The 19,096-nt window shown below is 36.4% G+C and overlaps 1 protein-coding gene across 1 annotated transcript; it reads left to right on the top strand.

The window, feature by feature from the left end:
- Positions 1 to 4,246: 4,246 nt before the first annotated feature.
- On the top strand, positions 4,247 to 18,759 carry LOC144250315 (uncharacterized). The gene is made up of 5 exons (XM_077792853.1): positions 4,247 to 4,539; positions 8,350 to 8,464; positions 10,189 to 10,297; positions 12,534 to 12,629; positions 16,564 to 18,759. Exons 2-5 carry the CDS (start codon positions 8,456 to 8,458, stop codon positions 18,000 to 18,002), a joined length of 1,653 nt encoding a protein of 550 aa, XP_077648979.1. The 5' UTR covers positions 4,247 to 4,539; positions 8,350 to 8,455; the 3' UTR covers positions 18,003 to 18,759.
- The last annotated feature ends 337 nt before the right edge of the window (positions 18,760 to 19,096 follow it).

Genomic DNA, 19,096 nt, shown 5'->3' with positions numbered 1-19,096 from the left:
TGGAGTTTATGCAGGAAGTTCCCAAGTTTGAGGCCAGCCTCAGCAACTTAGTGAAGCCCTTAGCAAAATAAAAAATAAAAAGGACTGGGGTTGTTGTTGGTGATAAAGCACCCCTGGTTCAATTCCTAGAACAAAAAATCCAATCAAAAACAGATTGAGGGGGCTGGGGATGTGGCTCAAGCGGTAGCGCGCTCGCCTGGCATGCGTGCGGCCCGGGTTCGATCCTCAGCACCACATACCAACAAAGATGTTGTGTCCACCAAAAAACTAAGAAATAAATATTAAAAAAAAAAAACAGATTGAGGGGACTGGGGTTGTGGCTCAGTCGTAGAGCACTTGCCTAGCATGTGTGAGGCACTGGGTTCGATTCTCAGCACTGCATATAAATAAAAAAATAAATAAAGGTCCATCGGCAACTAAAAATATATTAAAAAACAACAACAACAGATTGAGGGGCTGGGGATATATCTCAGTAGTAGAGTGCTTGCCTAGCATGCATGAGGCCTTGGGTTCGATCTCCAACATCACCCCTGCTCCAAAAAAACAAAAAACAAAAAACAACCTTGAATGACTGCTGGATGCTGTAGTGTGCACCTGTAATCCCAACTACTCAGGAGGCTCAGGTAAATTCCAGGCCAGCTTGGGCAATTTTGAGACCCTGTCATAAAACTTCAAAATGGCTGGAGTATGGATCAATGATTGAGCATTTACCTAACATGTCCTAGGTTCAATCCCCAGTACCATATAAATAAATATCTAGATAGATAAATAGAAGAGATTGTCAGTTTTACAAAACAAAAAATACCCAAACACTTTTTTATAAGAGATATACTTTAGATCTAGATAGACAAGTAGGTTGGAAGGAAAACGGTTGAAGAATATACCATGCAGATATATAGATAACTGAAGTAACTCTACCAACATCAGGCAAAATAATCTTCAATTCAAAATGAAAGGGGAACATTTTCTAATGATGCAAGGATCAATTTATCAGTAATGTATAACAATTAGAAACTTGAATGTACTTAACAGCACAGCAACAAAATAAGTGGAACAAAAAATGACAAATGAAAAATAAAAATTGTCAACAATAACTGAGATGGGGCTGTGGCTCAGTTATAACGTGCTCATCTAACACATGTGAGGCACTGGGTTCGATCCTCAGCACCACATAAAAATAAATAAAAATCTTGTGTCCATCTACAATTGATAAATTTTGTAAATAAATAATTAAAAATAATAATTGGAGTCCTCAGTAGGCAATCATCAGTATGTGTATCATCAAGAGAAAGTCTTTACAGTAATTTAACAGGGAACAATTAATAAAAGTAGTTAGTACTATTAAAAGAATTAGAATAAGGAGGGATTAGCCAGCAAATAATAAAAAAATTTAAGATTAACAGATATAAGAAGTGTTCCTTAATAGGCACAGTGTTGCATGCCTGTAATCCCAGCAGCTTGGGAGGCTGAGGCAGGAGGATCCCAAGTTCAAAGCCAGCCTCAGCAATGGTGAGGTGCTTAGCAACTCAGTGAGACCCTGTCTCTAAATAAAATACAAAATAGGGCTGGGGATGTGGCTCAATGGCCGAGTGCCCCTGAGTTCAATCCCTGGTACAAAAAACAAGAAGTGTTCCTTGAGCCGCATGTTGAGATTGAGAACCCAATTTAGATACTCTACCTTATAAGGCTGAGATTCATTCTTTGTTAGAGGGACTGTTGCTGGTTAGTCACTGAAAAAAGTCAATATTATGCATGCTGATACTTGGCCATATTAATATCTACATAAAATTTTTAATCAGTCTGTTGATTTCTACATACCTGCTGGAAAAGAGATGTTATTCAGTCTGTAGCTCAACAGTCTACAGGTCAACTTGGAAAGTACTGGCATTTTAGGAATCATCTAATCCATATATGTTATATAATCAATAAAAATTGTCAAAGAAAAATGCTTTATTGAATCTGGCATAATAGTGATCTTTTGAGTTGTAAGTAAATAACTAAATATTGAGGAAATAGTGCTCTTCTAAGACTTTAAAATACACCTATATTAAATGTTTTTTTTCTTAAAAGGAATATACCTAGAATATTTATTGAACATTCAAGAGTGTGGTACCTTGCAGGCAGTATGATGTTGCATGCTATTTTATTGAAGAAAGAAACTGTGGCCACACACACTCCCATAATCACAGCCATTTGGGAGAGTTAAGATTAGAGGCAGGAGTATCACAAGTTCAAGGCCAGCAACTTAAAAAGAGACTTATATCAACAACTTATAGAGACTCTGTCTCAAAATAAAAATTAAAAAGGGCTGGAGATGTAGTTCTGTGGTAGAGTGCCCCTAGTTCAATCCCCAGTACAAAGAAAAACTTTTTATTTTGTCTATTCCCTGAAAAATCTTGATATTATTATCTCCCATAAATTACAGAACCTGGTTTAGGTTATCTTTTTCTTGATGAATTGAAAGAATTCTTTAGTCTTGATACAAATTCCTTATCCTATATGCAATTTACAAAATTTTCTTTTGTGTTATCTTCTTACTTTCTTGAAGTGAGGGCCCTTGAAATCTAAAGTTTTAAAATTTAATTATGTTCAATTTCTTCTTTTGCTCTTGTTGCTTCTGATTGTTGTGTCATTTTAAAAAATAAACTATTTCTTTCTTTTTAAAAAGCAGGTTTTTAATTTTTCAGTTGTAGATGTACATTGTACCTTCATTTTATTTATTTGTATGTGGTGCTTACGATCAAACCCACTGCCTCATGCATGCTAGGCAAGTGCTTTTACCATCAAGCTACAACATCAGCCCTTTTGCATCATATTTGAGACATAATTGCTAACTACAGAATCAGAAGAATTATGCCTGTATTCTTTCCAAAATTTTTATTGTTTTAACTCTTCGATCCATTTTGAGTTGATTTTGTACACGGTGAGAGGTAGGGATCCAAATTCATTCTTTTCCATATGGCTACCTAGTTGTTTTAGTCTGTTGAAAGCAATGTTGTTGTTGTTTTTTCCCTCCTTGAACTGCCTTGTTTAACATTAGTTAACTATATATATATAAAAGTTCATTCTTGGACTTAAATTAATCCATTAATCTATCTGATCTATGTGTGTATTTTTCTGTTATACTTCTGAGATTCACTCAGGAGATTCTGGAGAAACGATCTAAGAACTGATTTTTTTTACTATGTGTACTGGTTTTTAAAAAATATTTTAGATGTATATGGATATAATACCTTTTTTAATTTTTATGTGGTGCTGAAGGTTGACCCATTGCCTCACCGGTGCTAGGCAAGCGATCTACTACTGAGCCAGAACAACAGCCCCTCCTGTGTATATTGTTGATAGTGAATTTTTAGACTTTGTTCCTTTTCCTCTTGGGGTATATTCATTAATATTAAACCAGAGTGAAAGTAAATTAAGATTGTTACCTAACCATACATTTTATGTTATTGTTATAACTATTTCCCCAATTCATTTATCTGAAGGTTTTATTTTTACTTTGGCATAATTTGGATATTTATAGATTACTATCAAGATTTATAAAAAATTACCACCTCAAGTTTCTAAATTAAAAAAAAAAACTTGTTTATATTTAGAAAACCTATTCCAAAACCAAAATATTAAAATTATGTAGGTTTTTTCTTCAGATGATTTTTTAACCAAATTTATTAAATCATCTAATGTTGCCAGGGATGAAAAACGTTAATTATTTAAGAATGTAATGGAACTTCACTTTTATGCTCAAAACTCAAGCTAACACTTTATATGGCAAGCTAGATCTTTCCGGGGATATTAAAAGTTACTGTTCCATATATATTAAAACAAACTTGTCCACCGTGTATAACAAATTAGAATAAATTAAAAAAAAAAAAAAAACAAGCTTGTACTACCCCAGGGCCATAGGGTTCCAGCATTCCCCCTTCACTAACTGGCACCTGTCAAGCCAGGATCACCTTCGGGTTCACAGCACTGACTACAAGGTGGATCCTCACACATCAGGTTGAGCCCTGGGAACAGAACTGCAGAATTCCCTTCTGAGACTACCCCAATCCAGATCCACCCACACTTGCCTCCTCTGGACCACGAAAACCACTTATACGGTCCCCCGCCTCTCAGGGCAGAGCCTCCAGCACTTGGGCACCTGCGCGTGCGCACTCTAGATGCAGCAGGCCACTCCCAGAAGGCGCCGGGACTCGGCGGTGGGCGGGGCGCGCGGTCCTCAGTTTTTCTCGGCCGTGGACTCCATTTCCCACAGGCGGCTACGGGCCGAGACAGCCTAGTGTGGACATTTCTCACGAGATACGGATATAACTGCGACCTCTGGCTCCGTTTCTGATACCTTTCCTCGCGCGCTGTGACTTCGTCCCACCTGAGATATAAGTCGGAGTGGGTGTCTGCAAAAAAGACTGCTGACGCAGCCGCCCCAGGCCCTGCGTGACCCGCGGGAGCCTAGTTGCGGGAGACACTCAAGGCTCGGAGGCCCCGACCGCGCAGGGCGGGTCTGCCTGCCCACGAGGCGGTGGGTATGAGGCCCGGAAGGTGAGACGGTGCTGCTCTTGACAGGGCCGCGCGTGCCTCGGTGTCGGTGGGTGTCGAGACTGGCAGTGCGTGGTTGTCCTTTTGTGGCAGGGACACAGGGTGCGTGCCCATTACCTGAGCGTGCATTGCTGAGATTGGTGAGCTACCCTGTGACGTGAGGCTGCAGGTTCCCTGTCGCTTCCTGCATCCTCTTTTGACTGACTGCCACAGAGAAATGGTCCCAAGTGGGAAATCAGATATTGAATTCTACATAACTGCTTCCAGAAGAAGCTACAGACCTGCGGTTAGGATGGGAATTGTAAGTCAGGAATTGCCCCGAATCAGGCTCCTAGAACTAGATCGGAATAGAATTAGAAATGGGATTCCTACCTGGGAGAACTCTGCAGTCTTCTGCTTGACAACTGCGACTTTCCCTGAGCTCTCACTCAAGGAACTGCTGTGAACGCTGATATAGGTTAACCGTCTTCTAACTTCACCCAGGTCTTTGTATGAGGTCACCACAGACGTAACTAAGGAAGAAGTAACGTAATAAATACTGAGCCTTGTGGTTATTCTGGATCACTCCTCTTTAGGCTTCATTTATTTTCTTTCTTTTCTCTCTCTCTCTCTCTTCTCTCTTCTCTCTTCTCTCTCTCTTTCTTTTGTGGTTGGTACTGGCGATTGAATGCAGGAGCACTTAACCACTGAGCCACATCCCCAGCTCTTTTTTTTTTAATATTTATTTTTTTAGTTTTTGGTGGATACAGTATCTTTACTTCACATTTATGTGGGGCTGAGAATGGAACCCAGTGCCTCACGAATGCTAGGCGAGCGTGCTACCACTTGAGCCACATTCCCAGCTCTTTTTATTTTTATTTTTTATTTTGAGATGGAGCCTCGCTAAATTACTGAGGCTGGCTTTGAATTTGGGATCCTCTGTCTCAGCCTCTCGAGTCACTGGGATTACAGGCAAACCCCCACTGCCTCTAGGTCTCTTTTAGGTTTCTATAGTCAGAAGTAACGAAATAGGAAGTTAATTATCTTGTGCCCTTGTATTGTAATAGTTTGGCTCCAAATTTGCAGAACAGGCATTCTTAACCAGTTGTCTTTTGTCTCTATTTATAAGTATATAGGGAACCACAACCCTTGAATTTGTATAGATAATTGCTGTAAATTTGTATTTTTCAAGAGTGTACATAACCCAGAAGATTCAAGACTGATTTTTGATATAAAATCGAAGATTGTTACATCTTGGTTTTGCACAGATTTTGTCATTGAGATTGTGAGAATAGTTAAGAAAAGCACATAGACTCCATTGGATAGAATATTTTGCAAATAATAAAATTTTCTCTTTATAAAAATTAATCATTTAAGTAAGAAAGCACAATAAGCTAATGTTAAACAGTCTTCATAAATGCATGAGGGTACTCAAGGTAGCTGGACTTGGGGACACATGCCTATAATCCCATATACTCAGGCTGAGGCAAGAGAATTATTAAGTTGGAGGCCAGTTTGGACATGAGACCCTGTCTCAAAATAAAAAGTAGCTCATCAGTAAAGCTCTTGCTTAGCATAAGCAAAGCCCTGGATTCAATCCTCAGTACTAGGGGGAAAAAAGGACTCAATAAAATTTTAAATTATATATGCAGCTTAATTTTAAAAATAGAATTTTGGAAAAAATCTTTTAGAAGAATTGTACAAAATGTTATTTTAATTAACTCTTTAGAGAAGAATAGATGAGGGTGTAGCCACATTTCATTGAGCATCTTTTCTATACCCAAAACTTTTCTGCTTATTTGTCATACACATTTCTTTAGCTTACAAAGGCCATTCTCTCTCTCTACTAATTGAAGAATCTTTGTAATGAAATGTGTCTAATTATATCAGTGCTATGGAGCTAAAGGATATTCAAGAATAGTTAAGTGCCAGGTGTGGTGGCTCATGCCTGTAATCCCAGTGGCTCCAGAACCTAAGGCAGGAGGATCACCAGTTCAAAGCCAGCCTCAGCAACTTAGCAGGGTGCTAAGCAACTCAGTGAGACCCTGTTTCTAAATAAAATACAAAAAAGTACTGGGGATATGGCTCAGGCCTCTGAGTTCAACCCCCAGGACAAAAAAAAAAAAGTGTATTTGGTTCAATCACATTGATTTTTCATGACAGACCTAGTATTTACAGAGATTTTTAATGTCAAAAATTTAGCCTTTTCCAATAATGGTATCTTTTAAAGTATTTTTTTTAATATTTACTTTTTAGGTGTAGATGGACACCTTTATTTTTATGTAGTGCTGAGAATCGAACCTGGGTCCTGCCCATGCTAGGCGAGTGCTCTACCACTAAGCCACAATCCCAGCCCTCTAATAATGATATTTATAAATTTTAATACTTTGGAATATCTTTATGTTGTATTTAGATGACGGAAATAATATAGCTTTGCCAAAAAAAAAATCATTCCTTAAGGAATTAATGAAGAAGAAAGTAAGACTAGTCTTTTAACCTCCCTGCCTAGAGATAATAACTTTTAATATTTTGGTTTGTACATTTACAATTTTTATGTTTATATTTCCTTGTGGTTCTGTTTTGACATAAAAGACCTGATCAAATAAAGGAGGCAAAGAGTTCTCTTAATTTGCAAAAGAAATCTGAATCACTCATATACCTTTGTGTATGTTGAAAGAAGCAGCCAAGGATCTCCTTGCTTGAAAAGTCTAACTTTACAACTTTAGGTATTAGAAATGTTATGTTAAACTCAATTAACATAGACATTCTTTCAGAATTAATAATGTTTTAAAAATAACTTTCGGAAAAAATGTCACCAATATCTGCTGTCAGGCTGTCTTGCAAGTACATAAAATATTTTCTGAAGACTCTAATATTTATATTCACTTAAATCCCCATCTTGTATGGGAGCATAAGATTCTTTTTTTAAGATTTTTCATTTTACCAGATCATGTCCTACAGATTGATGATGCTGAATGAAGTCTGCTCTCCATTTTTTCTAAGTAGAACTCTCTAGCATACTTGAGAAGAAATGACAAAGTGAGTTTGGATATTGATATCTAAAAGGAAACTAAGAAAAGCCATTCAAGTCAAACAACTTAAATTTACAAAGAATATTCTTAAAGTCTCTTCATTTTGGGAGAACATCTTAAGTTTTTAAGAATACACTACATATTTCAAGTTGACCTCTAGTCATTTTTACAATTATTATGAAAAACTTTAAAACAAAAACATTGTTTATAAATGGCTATAAAACCTTCCTGACTTCTGTCTACTGATTTCAGTGGTCTGTTATTTTTTTCTCTATTGATTGATATTTTCATATATTTCACATCAATAGTTATTATGTTGGTCAGTATGATTTTTCTCTGGCAGTATATCTGGAATGTTTTCTACATCCTTAAACTTTTTCCCCCAACTTCACATTTTATGTCTACTTTGTATTCTATTAAGCTTTGCCAGACTTAAAATACAGAGCACTGCCTTTGTATTTCCAATATCTTAACCAACTTCAATTGCAAAGCCACAAAAGAGGTTGTGATTTGGATGATTAGGGCTGTTTTCAGTCTTGGAAGGTAGGAATAAAAGGAAGATGATCTGCTCAGATCAATACTCTGTTGTTTAACTTCAGATCTATACATCTGCCTCACCAGACTCATTCAGTGACCAGAAAACTTATGCTAACATATGCTAAGTTCAGTGCAGAAATGTCTCTGTTCTATGATACCCTTGTGATTTAGAACTCTAATCTGCCCAAGTTGTATGTGATAGGAAATAGTTTGGAACTTGGAATGGAAGTGCATAACAACAATTAAGAAACTTACATTTTGTTAGGAATACTAATGCAAAAGTGGACTCAAGATCTTCCTCTTCTCCCAGCTCTGGCTGTGCTTTCTGATAGAGTAAACCTGAGGACCGATCTACTCTTGCAGACTAAACCATGGCCCATGTAAGTTGATGTTTCTCTCCTTGTTGATTTATGTGTGTAGGTAGTTTTCCCAAAAGTTTCCAATCAGGAAAAATTTTCTTCAAATAATCTGCTTCTAGTTCTTGTTCTTCCACAGAACTGTCATGACAAATTACCCAGCATCCTCCCTGAACTTACCTGCTCATTCTAGTTAGGATATGTGACTTAGTAGTAGAGTGCTTGCTCACCATGTGGAGGCCCTGGATTCAATCCCCAATACTGCAGGAAAAAAGAAAAATTCAAAAATTCAAAATTAAAAATTAAACTTCAGCTTAGTAAGCCCCTCCACAACTTAGTGAGACCCTGTCTCAAAATTTAAAAAAATAAAATAAAAGGAGCTGGGGATGTGACTCAGAGGTTAAGCAGCTTTGGGTTCAATCCTCAGTACCAAAAAAATAAATAAAATTAAATAATAAACTTACAAGTGATCATATAATTACTGACCAAATTTTTCAACATATCTTAAGTGCCCATTTATTTATGAAGGGCAGTGATGGACTTAAGTCCTTTGAAGTAAAGATTTATACCTTCCATGTCAAAGTCTAGTTTGGTGAGATAGACAAATGAAAGTATTGACATACATGAAAAAACTGAAATTTTCACAGACTTGAGATTGCCAAATAGTGAAGATAGAAATTTGGCATTGAATAACCAGATGGTCTTGTGGGTTCAATCCCAGTACCAAAGGAAAAAAGAGTATTCTGGTATTCTGATATTAAATGGGACATATTAACTTGGGTATTATGTATATTCATTTTCCTTCCTCAGCATTTTTACACACAAAACACACACACACATTTAATTTTTTAGGTATTTAGATGGACACAACATCTTTTTTTAAAATTTATTTATATGTGGTGCTGGGAAACCCAGTGCCTCACAAATGCTAGGCAAGCACTCTACCACTTAGCCACAACCTATCCCCTAATATATTTTTTATCTATTACTAAATAATAAATTATCCTGAAACCTAATAGTTTAAAGTAGCAAACATTTATTTCAGTTTCTGTGGGTCAGTTAGACATGGCTAATTTTACCTTTCTGGCTCTGGATCCACCCCATTCATCATCCGATTTTTTTTTTTTTAAGTTGTAGGTAAACACAATACCTTTACTTTTATTTATTTATTTATTGGTCCTGGGGATTGAACTCAAGGGCACTAGACCACTGAGCCACATCCCCAGTCCTATTTTGTATTTTATTTAGAGACAAGGTCTCATTGAGTTGCTTAGTGCTTTGCCTTTGCTGAGGCTGGCTTTGAATTCCCCATCCTCCTGCCTCAGCCTCCACGATCCATTGGATTACAGGTGTGTGCCACTGTGCCCAGCCTATTTATTTTTATGCTGTGCCAAGGATTGAATCCAGTGACCCACACATGCTAGGCAAGTGTTTCACCACTGGGCCACAACCCTAGCCCCTCTGGATCTCTTAAAAAGATGATGAAAGTGTTATTGAAGAATGTAGTAAGATTAAGACTCAACTTTGGATAGATGTTTCAAAGCTCACTTAAGTGGTTGTTGATGGTTCCTTGGCAATTTTCTTCAAAACCATGTATACATTCTGCTTCAGTCCCCTCCATATTATAGATGTGTAGCCCAAAGGCTTGTATTATTGCTTTCTTCATGCAATGCAATCTTTATCTCTTCTGTACCATCTTCACAATGTTCCTTTAATGTCTGCAATAATACACAGGTTTGCCATTTCAGGGGTCAGTGACATTCAGGGATGTGGCCATGGACTTCTCTCAGCAGGAATGGGAATGTCTGAACCCTTTCCAGAAGACCTTGTACCGGGATGTGATGATGGAGAACTATGGTAACTTAGTCTCACTGGGTATGTTTTTGGCCTTGAATAATTTAGGATAACTTAGAATCTGCTCTCTATGTGTTTTTTAAATTCTGATTTTCAAGGCAAGTTTTTAAAAACACTGGTTACATTTCTTTTCCCTTTTCCCCAAAGAAGCAACTTGAACTTTGTTGGGTTAGAAGAGGCAATTCTATTATAAACATATTCATCTTCCCTGTCTTTCTTTCTTTCTTTTTATATTAGTTGAGCATGACAATACAATGATCTTGACATATTATACATTTGACTCATTCCCTGTCTTTCTTAAGTAGAACACCTTGTCTGGTTCTACTTAAGAGTCGACTCTCTTCGTTTATGAGAAGGAGCCACATTAGGATTTTGTGACATGTTATATAACAATTATTAAAGGATCCAGGTTCCCTATTTATGTTCAGAATATCTGTCTGATTCATTCACAGGGAGAATAGCTTGACAGAGGGTCCTAAATTGCTCTAATTACTAAAAGAACCTCTACAATTTGTTGAATTAAATAAGTAGAATTCATTTAAAAATGAAGCAACCACATTTCATTTATTTAGGCAAATTTTATCTGATTTGTAGTTAAAAATTGTAATCTATAAATATGTTTACAGAGGCAGTGCTCTAAGCACTTTATAATACAGATACCTATGTATACATTTGATCCTTATTAAGTTCAACCTTATTATTATTCCCATTTCCAAATGAAAATACTGCAACACATTTTGCATAAGTGACCAGACCAAGTTCACACACAGCTAGAAGGTGGAAAGACAGAAATTGTTAATAGGCTTCAGAATTTATATTTCTTTCCTTCCTTCCTTCCTTCCTTCCTCCCTCCCTCCCTCCCTCCCTCCCTCCCTCCCTCCCTTCCTTCCTTCCTTCCTTCCTTCCTTCCATTTTAGTGCTGGGGATTGAACATAGGGGCACTTTACCACTGAGCTACATCCTCAACTCTTTTCATATTTTATTTTGAGACCAGTTCTCATTAAGTTACTTAGGGCCTCACTAAATTGTTGCGACTGTCCTCAAACTTGCAATCTTAGCCTCCCAAGTCACTGGGATTACTGGCATGTGTTACAGCACCCAGTAGAGTCTGTATTTTCTTTTTTTCTCTAATATTTATTTTTTCATTGTAGTTGGACACAATACTTTTATTTATTTTATTTATTTTTTATGTGGTGCTGAGGGCCTCACATGTGCTAGGCAAGTGCTCTACCACTGAGCCACAACCCCAGCCCCACAGTATTTTCAACCATGGTATTATATATGCTATCAAGAAAAAGAGGATACAGCCAGGTACCGTGGCATATGCCTGTAATCACAGCAATTTAGGAGGCTGAGGCAGGAGGATCACAAGTTCAAATCCAGACCCAATAACTTAGTGAGGCCCTAAGCAACTCAGTGAGACCCTGTCTCTAATAAAATATAAAAAAGAGCTGGGGGTGTGGTTCGGTGGTTAAGCACCCCTGGGTTCAATCCCTGGTACCCTGCTACCCCCCCCAAAAAAAAAGAAAAAGAGGATACAAATGTGTATATTATGGTTTTTGTTTGTTTGTTTCCCAGTATTGGGGATTGGACTCAAGAGTATGTTACACTGAACTACATCCCAGCCCTTTTTGTTTTAATTTTGAGACAGTCTCACTAAGTTACTGAGGCTGGCCTCAAACCTTGTAATCTTTCTACCTTAGCCTCCCAAGTATCTGGGCTTACAGACATGTATCAGTGTACCCAGTTTAATGTTTTATTCTTTAATTTCCTTACGTTCTCTTCTTAAAAATCTCATTCAATATTTTTTGGGGGGGTGGGTACTGAAGATTAAATCCAGGGGTACTTTACCACTGAGCCACACCCCTAATTCTCAATAAGTTACTGAGACTGGCTTTGAACTTAGAATCCTCCTAAATCACTGGGATTACAGATGTGTACTACAATGCCTGGCTTCAACATTTTTTTGACCTTTAATTTACTTTAGTACAATTTTGGGTTTGTTTAGTTTTGTTGTGGTACTAGGTATTGAGCCCAGATGCACTCTATCACAGACATACATCCCCAACCCTTTTTCTTTATTTTAAGACATGGACTCACTAATTTCCTTAGTCTGGCTTCAAATTTCCTATCTCACCCTTCTGAGTTGCTGGGATTATAGGCATGTACCACCATGCCTGGCAATAATGTATTTTTTTTTGTATCATGTTGCATTGCACTTTTTTTTCTTTTTAAACAGGCCATTCCATTTCTAAGCCAGATGTTATCACATTATTGGAGCAAGGAAAAGAGCCCTGGATGATTGTAAAGAAAGAAACAAGAAAATGGCGTAAAGGTAAATAAATAAGAGTAAATCTGGCTATGGAAAGCCATCTACAAGCAGCAGCCCAAGTAGTCAAGGAAGAGTCACACTTGAAATGTTGGTTGGAAATATTCATTCATAGTAAAGAAAAAGATTCTGATGTAGAGAAGAGATAAATACTCTGCATGAGCTACAATGAGCTCCATCTTCACCTTATTTAACCACACAATTTTTTAGGCTCATATTTCCCTCCCCATTCATTAATTCTTTCTTAATGCCCTTTCACTTGTATTTTGGACCCAACTGATTTCCAAACCTGTATTCACTTAGATTTATATATGTGGCTTTATTGCCTAAAAGTGTATTCATTCCTGTATTTGGCAAAGAAATTAATGGAGTTAATATATTAGGGAAGACATATAATAGCACTATAAAAAATAGATAAGTAGTATCAAGTAGTAAATATACTATGAAGGAAACTAACCAAGAATAAGCAGCCAGGTGTGGTGGCACATGCTTGTAATCCCAGTGGCTCTGGGGGCTGAGGCAAGAGGATTGCAAGTTCAAATTCAGTCTCAGCAACTTATCAAGGCCCTAAATAAAGTAACTTAGCAGACCCTGTCTCTAAATAAAATATTAAAAAGGGCTAACGATGTGGCTCAGTGGTTAAGCACCCCTGGCTTCAATTCCTGGTACAAAAAAAAATTAATAGGATAAATTTAGGTAAGGTAAGATGATCAAGAACTAATGATAAGGACTTGGGTTGTGGCTTAGCGATAGAATCCAGACCTAGCAAATTTGAGGTGCAGGGTTTGAGCCTCAGCACCACATAAAAATAAATAAATAAAATAAAGGTATTGTGTCCAACTACAACTAAAATACACACACACACACACACACACACACTAAAAAAAAGAACTGTTGATCATCTCTGAGGAGATGAAATTTGAGCAAAGAGGTAAAGTGTAAGAGCTTAGGCCACAAATGCTTTCTATGAGACTTTGGTACTAAAACCAGACAAAGACACTACAAGAAACCTATAGACCAATATCACTTATGAATATTGATACAAAGGTCTTCAGCAAAAATACCAGTGAACTGAAGTCAACAGCACTTAATAAGATGATACTCCATGACCAAGTGGGTCTTAATTCTTGAACACAAGGATAGTGATTTATAACAGGATAAAAGGAAAAATTGTCTTAATTCTTAAGGTACAGGAAAATAATTTAACAAAATTTAGTACACTTTCCTGATTAAAAAACTCAACAAACTAGGAATCTACCTCAATGTAATAAAATCTAAAACAGTTTAAACATGTTTTTCCCCTCCAAAACTCGTATTGAAATATGGTTGTTATTGTGGCAGTACTGGGAGGTGAGACCTTTTAGAGTTAATTCTGTTAAGAGGGATTAATGCTTTTCTGAAGGAATGAATTAGATAACTGGAGAGCAGGTTGTTGTAAGGCTATCCTTTGTGTTTTGTTTCTTCTACACAGTCCAACTTGGTTTTTTTTACTTTTCTGCCATGTTATTATATAGCAGGAAGCCTTCACCACACATAGTTATCCAATTTTGGTCTTCCAGCCTCCAGAACCATGTGCCAAAATAAATTCCTATTCTTCAAGTATTGCCCAGTTTCCAGTATTTTATACCAACAGAAAATAGGCTAAGACAATGTCATATATGAAAAGCCCATAGTTTACATCATACTCCATGGTGAAAGACTGAAAACACTGCTTTTGCTGCATCCATAAATTTTGGTATGTTCTATTTTCATATTCATTTGCCTTCAAATAATTTCTAATTTCCCATGTGATTTTTTGACCAATTCTTGTCTGAAGCATTGGTTGTTTTGCCCTTCTGTTGTTTTTTTCTAGTTTTGTTCCATTGTCATTAGAAAAGATTCTTTTTAAAAAATTTTTAGTTGTGGATGGACATAATACCTTTATTTTTTAAAACTTGCTTTTATTTACTTAAATTTATTTTTTCAATTTTTTAATTTGTTCTGATTAGTTATACATGACAATAGAATGCATTTTGACACATCATACATAAATGGAGTTTAACTTCTCATTCTTCTGGTTGTACATGATATAGGCTTACACAACCAGTGTAATCCTAATTATCTTTATTTTTTTATTTGTATGTGGTGCTGAGGATCAAAGCCAGTGCCTCACAATGCAAGACAAGCTCTCTACCACTAAGCTACAACCCCAGACTTTTTTTTTTTTTAATTTTGAGATAGAGTCTCACTAAGATGCCAAGGCTGGCCTTGAACTTGGGATCCTCTTGCCTCAGCCTTCTGAGTAGCTGGGATTATAGGTATACACCACCATGTTCAGCTATGACCTCCACAGTTTCTAATGAGCAAACTCTGATGTTAGAATCATTGTTCCTCTGAATATAAGAAGACATTTTTTTTCTGCTTTCAAGACTTTTTTATCTGTATTTTTCAGTAGTTTATTTGTCTAGGCAGGTTTTCCTTTCACCTGTTGTAATTGGCATTCACTGGGCTTTTTTAAAAATACTTTTTTATTTGTCAGTGGATCTTTATTTTATTTATTTGTATGTGGTGCTGATAATTAAAGCCAGTGCCTCACACATACTAGGCAGATACTATTCCACTGAGTTACAACCCCAGCCTACTCTGGTTGTAAGCTTTTATCAAGTTTAGTGTGTTATCAGCATCATTTCCCCAGATATTTTACCTAATTCATTTTTAATATTATTTTTGTTGTAGATAGACACAATACTTTATTTTTAAAAATATTTTTAGATGTTGATGAACCTTTATTTTATTCATTTATTTATATGTGGTGGTGAGAATCGAACCCAGTGCCTCACACATGCTAGGCAAGCACTTTGCCACTGAGCCACACAACCCCAGCCCTACTTTGTTTATTTTTATGTGGTGCTGAGGATCAAACCCAGTGCCTCACACATGCTAGACATGCACTCTATCACTGAGCCATAATCGCAGCCCCAGTCTCTTTTTCCTTTTTATATTCTATTCATCTTTTCTTTATAATCACATCTTTGAAATTTGTTTGTTTGTCGTTTAGTGGTTTTAAATTTTTGTTGTTTTTTGTTTTGTTTTCAGAACTGAGGATGAACCCAGTGGTATACCCAGATCTTTAAAAATTTTGTTTTAAATTTTGAGTCAGTGTCTTGTAAGGTTTCCCAGGCTGCCCTCAAACTTTCAATCCTCCTGCCTCAGCCTCCCAAAGAGCTGAGATTACAGGCATATGCCATGGTGCCCAGCTAAGCTATTCCTTCTAGATTATTATCCTCCAAGGTAAATGTTTCAATTCCTTTTCATATATTTCCTATCACTCTTCCTCTAGATTCCTGTTTAGATCACTTTCTGTTTTTTTTTTTTTTTCTCTCTGAAGTACCCAGAAGCTCAGAATTCCTTAAGATTTTCATTAGGGTATAAACCTAGTATTTACCTGAAAATTCACTGACAGACTCATCTGGGAATTACCAGAACAATCAACCCTGATTAAAAGGGAAAGTGAGAGAATACCTGAGAAAAAATATGAAGGCATAAAATAGATGAAACACTTGTAGAATGAACAATAAGAAAATCTCAGCAAAGATAATAAAAACTTAGTGCTTCATTTGATATGGAAAACCACAAAAAGTTTACATGGCTGTGCATAGGAAGGAATCATAATATTATTTTTAAGGAGAAATATAATTGGTTAAAAATCAATAAATAGTTGCTTTTAATATATTTACATTGTATATGGGAATGATATAGAAGGAATACATTTAATCACTGTAATAAAATGTGATAAGTGAATGTTATGGAGACATTATCGTAATAACTGCAAGTTAAAGAGCTGATTTTAGAGTTCTTTCAAGTATTCATCTCTAATTGGTAGCATTTAAAAATCTTTAAGAATCTATAGAACATTTATTTTTTGGCATCCAGGAAGACAAAAGATTTTTATTTCTTTTAGATTTGGAGTCAAGATATGAAAAAGTCAGCTCTGAGAAAGTACACCTCTATAGAAAATATTCATCTCTTACTCTACATCAAAGAATTCACAATAGTGAGAAATCCAAGGAATGTGACAAATGTGGAAAGGCCTTCACTCGTCATACAGACCTTATAGTACATCAGAGAATTCATACTGGTGAGAAGCCCTATGAGTGTAAGGAATGTGGAAAGGCCTTCAATCGTGCATCTAACCTGTTACAACATCAGAAAATTCATACGGGTGAAAAACCCTATAAATGTGAGGAATGTGGGATGACCTTTAGTCGTAATATAGACCTTAAAGTTCATCAGAGAATACATACAGGTGAGAAACCCTATCAATGTGAAGAGTGTGGGAAGGCCTTTGGTCGTGCTTCCTACCTGACTCAACATGGAAAAATTCACACTGGTGAGAAATCCTATGTGTGTCATGAATGTGGAAAGGCCTTTAGTAAAGGTGGAAAACTTAAAATTCATCAGAGAATTCATACTGGTGAGAAGCCCTATGAATGTAAGGCATGTGGGAAGACCTTTAGTCAAGCTTCTCACCTTGTGCAACATGACAGAATTCATACTGGTGAAAAACCCTATGAATGTCTTGAATGTGGGATGACCTTTAGTCGCAGTATAGATCTTAGAGTACATCACAGAATTCACACTGGTGAGAAACCCTGTAAATGTAAAGAATGTGGGAAGGCCTTTAGTTGTGCCTCAAATCTTGTTCAACATGAGACAATTCATACAGGCAAGAAGCCCTATGAATGTGAAAAATGTGGGATGACATTTAGTCGTATCTATCAACTCATTCCACATCAGAGAATGCACACTGGTGTGAAACCCTATGAATGTAATGAATGTGGGAAGGCCTTCACTCGTGCCTCAGCACTAATTCAACATGAGAGAATGCATACTGGTGAGAAACCCTATAAATGTCAAGAATGTGGGAAGGCCTTTATTCATGGTGGTAGCCTTAGGACACATCAAAAAATTCATACCGGTGAAAAACCCTACATCTGTAAAGAATGTGGGAAGGCCTTTGGTCGTACCTCAGACCTTGTTAGACATGAGAGAATTCATACTGGTGAGAAACCATATAAATGTAAGGACTGTTGTAAGGCCTTTAGTCATATTGAAAGCCTTAGAATGCATCATAAACTTCATACTGGTGAGAAACCCTATGAATGTAAAGAGTGTGGGAAAGCCTTTAAGAGTGGCCATCAACTTACTGTACATCAGAGAATTCATAGTGGTGAGAAACCCTATGAATGTAAGGAATGTGGGAAGGCCTTTACTGTCTGTGGACGACTTACTCGACATCAGAGTATTCACAGTGATGAGAAGCCTTTTGAATGTAATAAATGTGGGAAATCCTTTAGACTTAGGTCAAGTCTTAAAGTACATCAAAGAATTCATAACTAGAAAAAAACTTTATGGATGAAAGTTTTATAGAAATGCACATATATGCAGTGGGCAGTGTGTAGTGTATCAGTGTATTCATAGCAAACAATTTGAAAAGAATGTGGCACAGGCCTGTAATCCCAGGAGCTTGGGAGGCTGAGGCAGGAGGATCATGAGTTCAAGGTCAGCCTCAGCAACTCAGTAAGATCCTGTCTCTAAATAAAAGGTAAAAAGGGCTGGGGATGTGGCTCATTGGTTAAGCACCCCTGGGTTCAATCCCCGGTACCAAAAGAAAAAAAAAAGAAAAGAAAAGAATGTGGGAATGCTTTTAAATATGGTTTTTCTAAGGCATTAAATGGTTTATGTGTGAAACCCTTCAGAATATAAATAATATTTCAAATTTTTAAGCAATGATCCAAATATTGTTCCTATTCAAAGAATTTCTAATTTATTTTTACGTAGTGTAAGAAAATCTTTGTTTCTCTGTACATAAATTGTTAGTATAGTCAGTCACCTTAGAGGAAAATTCAGAGAATGTAGAAATGTCTTTGTTTTTTATGCTTTATTTATAAAAGTCTTCCACCTGTATCAATTATTAACTCAAGAAAGCTCACATCACAGGAAGCACCTGTTGATCTAACAAAGGTAGAAAAACTTGTGGTTTCCATTCTATTATTTACAGCCTGTATGACATTGGTCACAACGTTTGTCCTTCTGGGAGTCCTGTGCAAAGTACAATAATAAATATATTATAGTGCCATTATTGGAAATGAGAAAAGTTGGAAAGCTTTTTCACATTGTCTCTGTTTAGTAAGTAATAGATACTATTTTATACTATTTATATTACTATGGATGAATTATTATGAGAATAAAGTCCATATACTGATAATAATTTTATAAAAGCTTCATGTAATTTCTTATACTTTGTTAGTTTAAAATAATCCTTTCTGGTTAAAATATAGTAGAATTTTTTAAAAGAGGATTTAAAACATGAGTTTTATTGGAGTTCTGCTAAAATATATTTCTTTATATAGTGTCTGTTTACTTTTGCATTACTCTAGCAAAGTTGGATAGTTACAAAGAATTCTATTATCCAGATTCTAAAATATTTTTTT

Source organism: Urocitellus parryii, chromosome 15 (assembly GCF_045843805.1).
Source record: "Urocitellus parryii isolate mUroPar1 chromosome 15, mUroPar1.hap1, whole genome shotgun sequence".
In the NCBI taxonomy this organism is placed as follows: domain Eukaryota; kingdom Metazoa; phylum Chordata; class Mammalia; order Rodentia; family Sciuridae; genus Urocitellus; species Urocitellus parryii.
Note: the sequence above shows the minus strand (reverse complement) of the source record. Positions and strands in the feature narration are given on the sequence as shown.

What these genes read in the sequence shown, in the direction of transcription:
- LOC144250315 (XM_077792853.1), top strand. An exon ending in TGTGATGATGGAGAACTATG is followed by an intron (nt 10,298 to 12,533) that starts GTAACTTAGTCT and finishes CTTTTTAAACAG; the next exon opens with GCCATTCCATTTCTAAGCCA. An exon ending in AACAAGAAAATGGCGTAAAG is followed by an intron (nt 12,630 to 16,563) that starts GTAAATAAATAA and finishes TATTTCTTTTAG; the next exon opens with ATTTGGAGTCAAGATATGAA.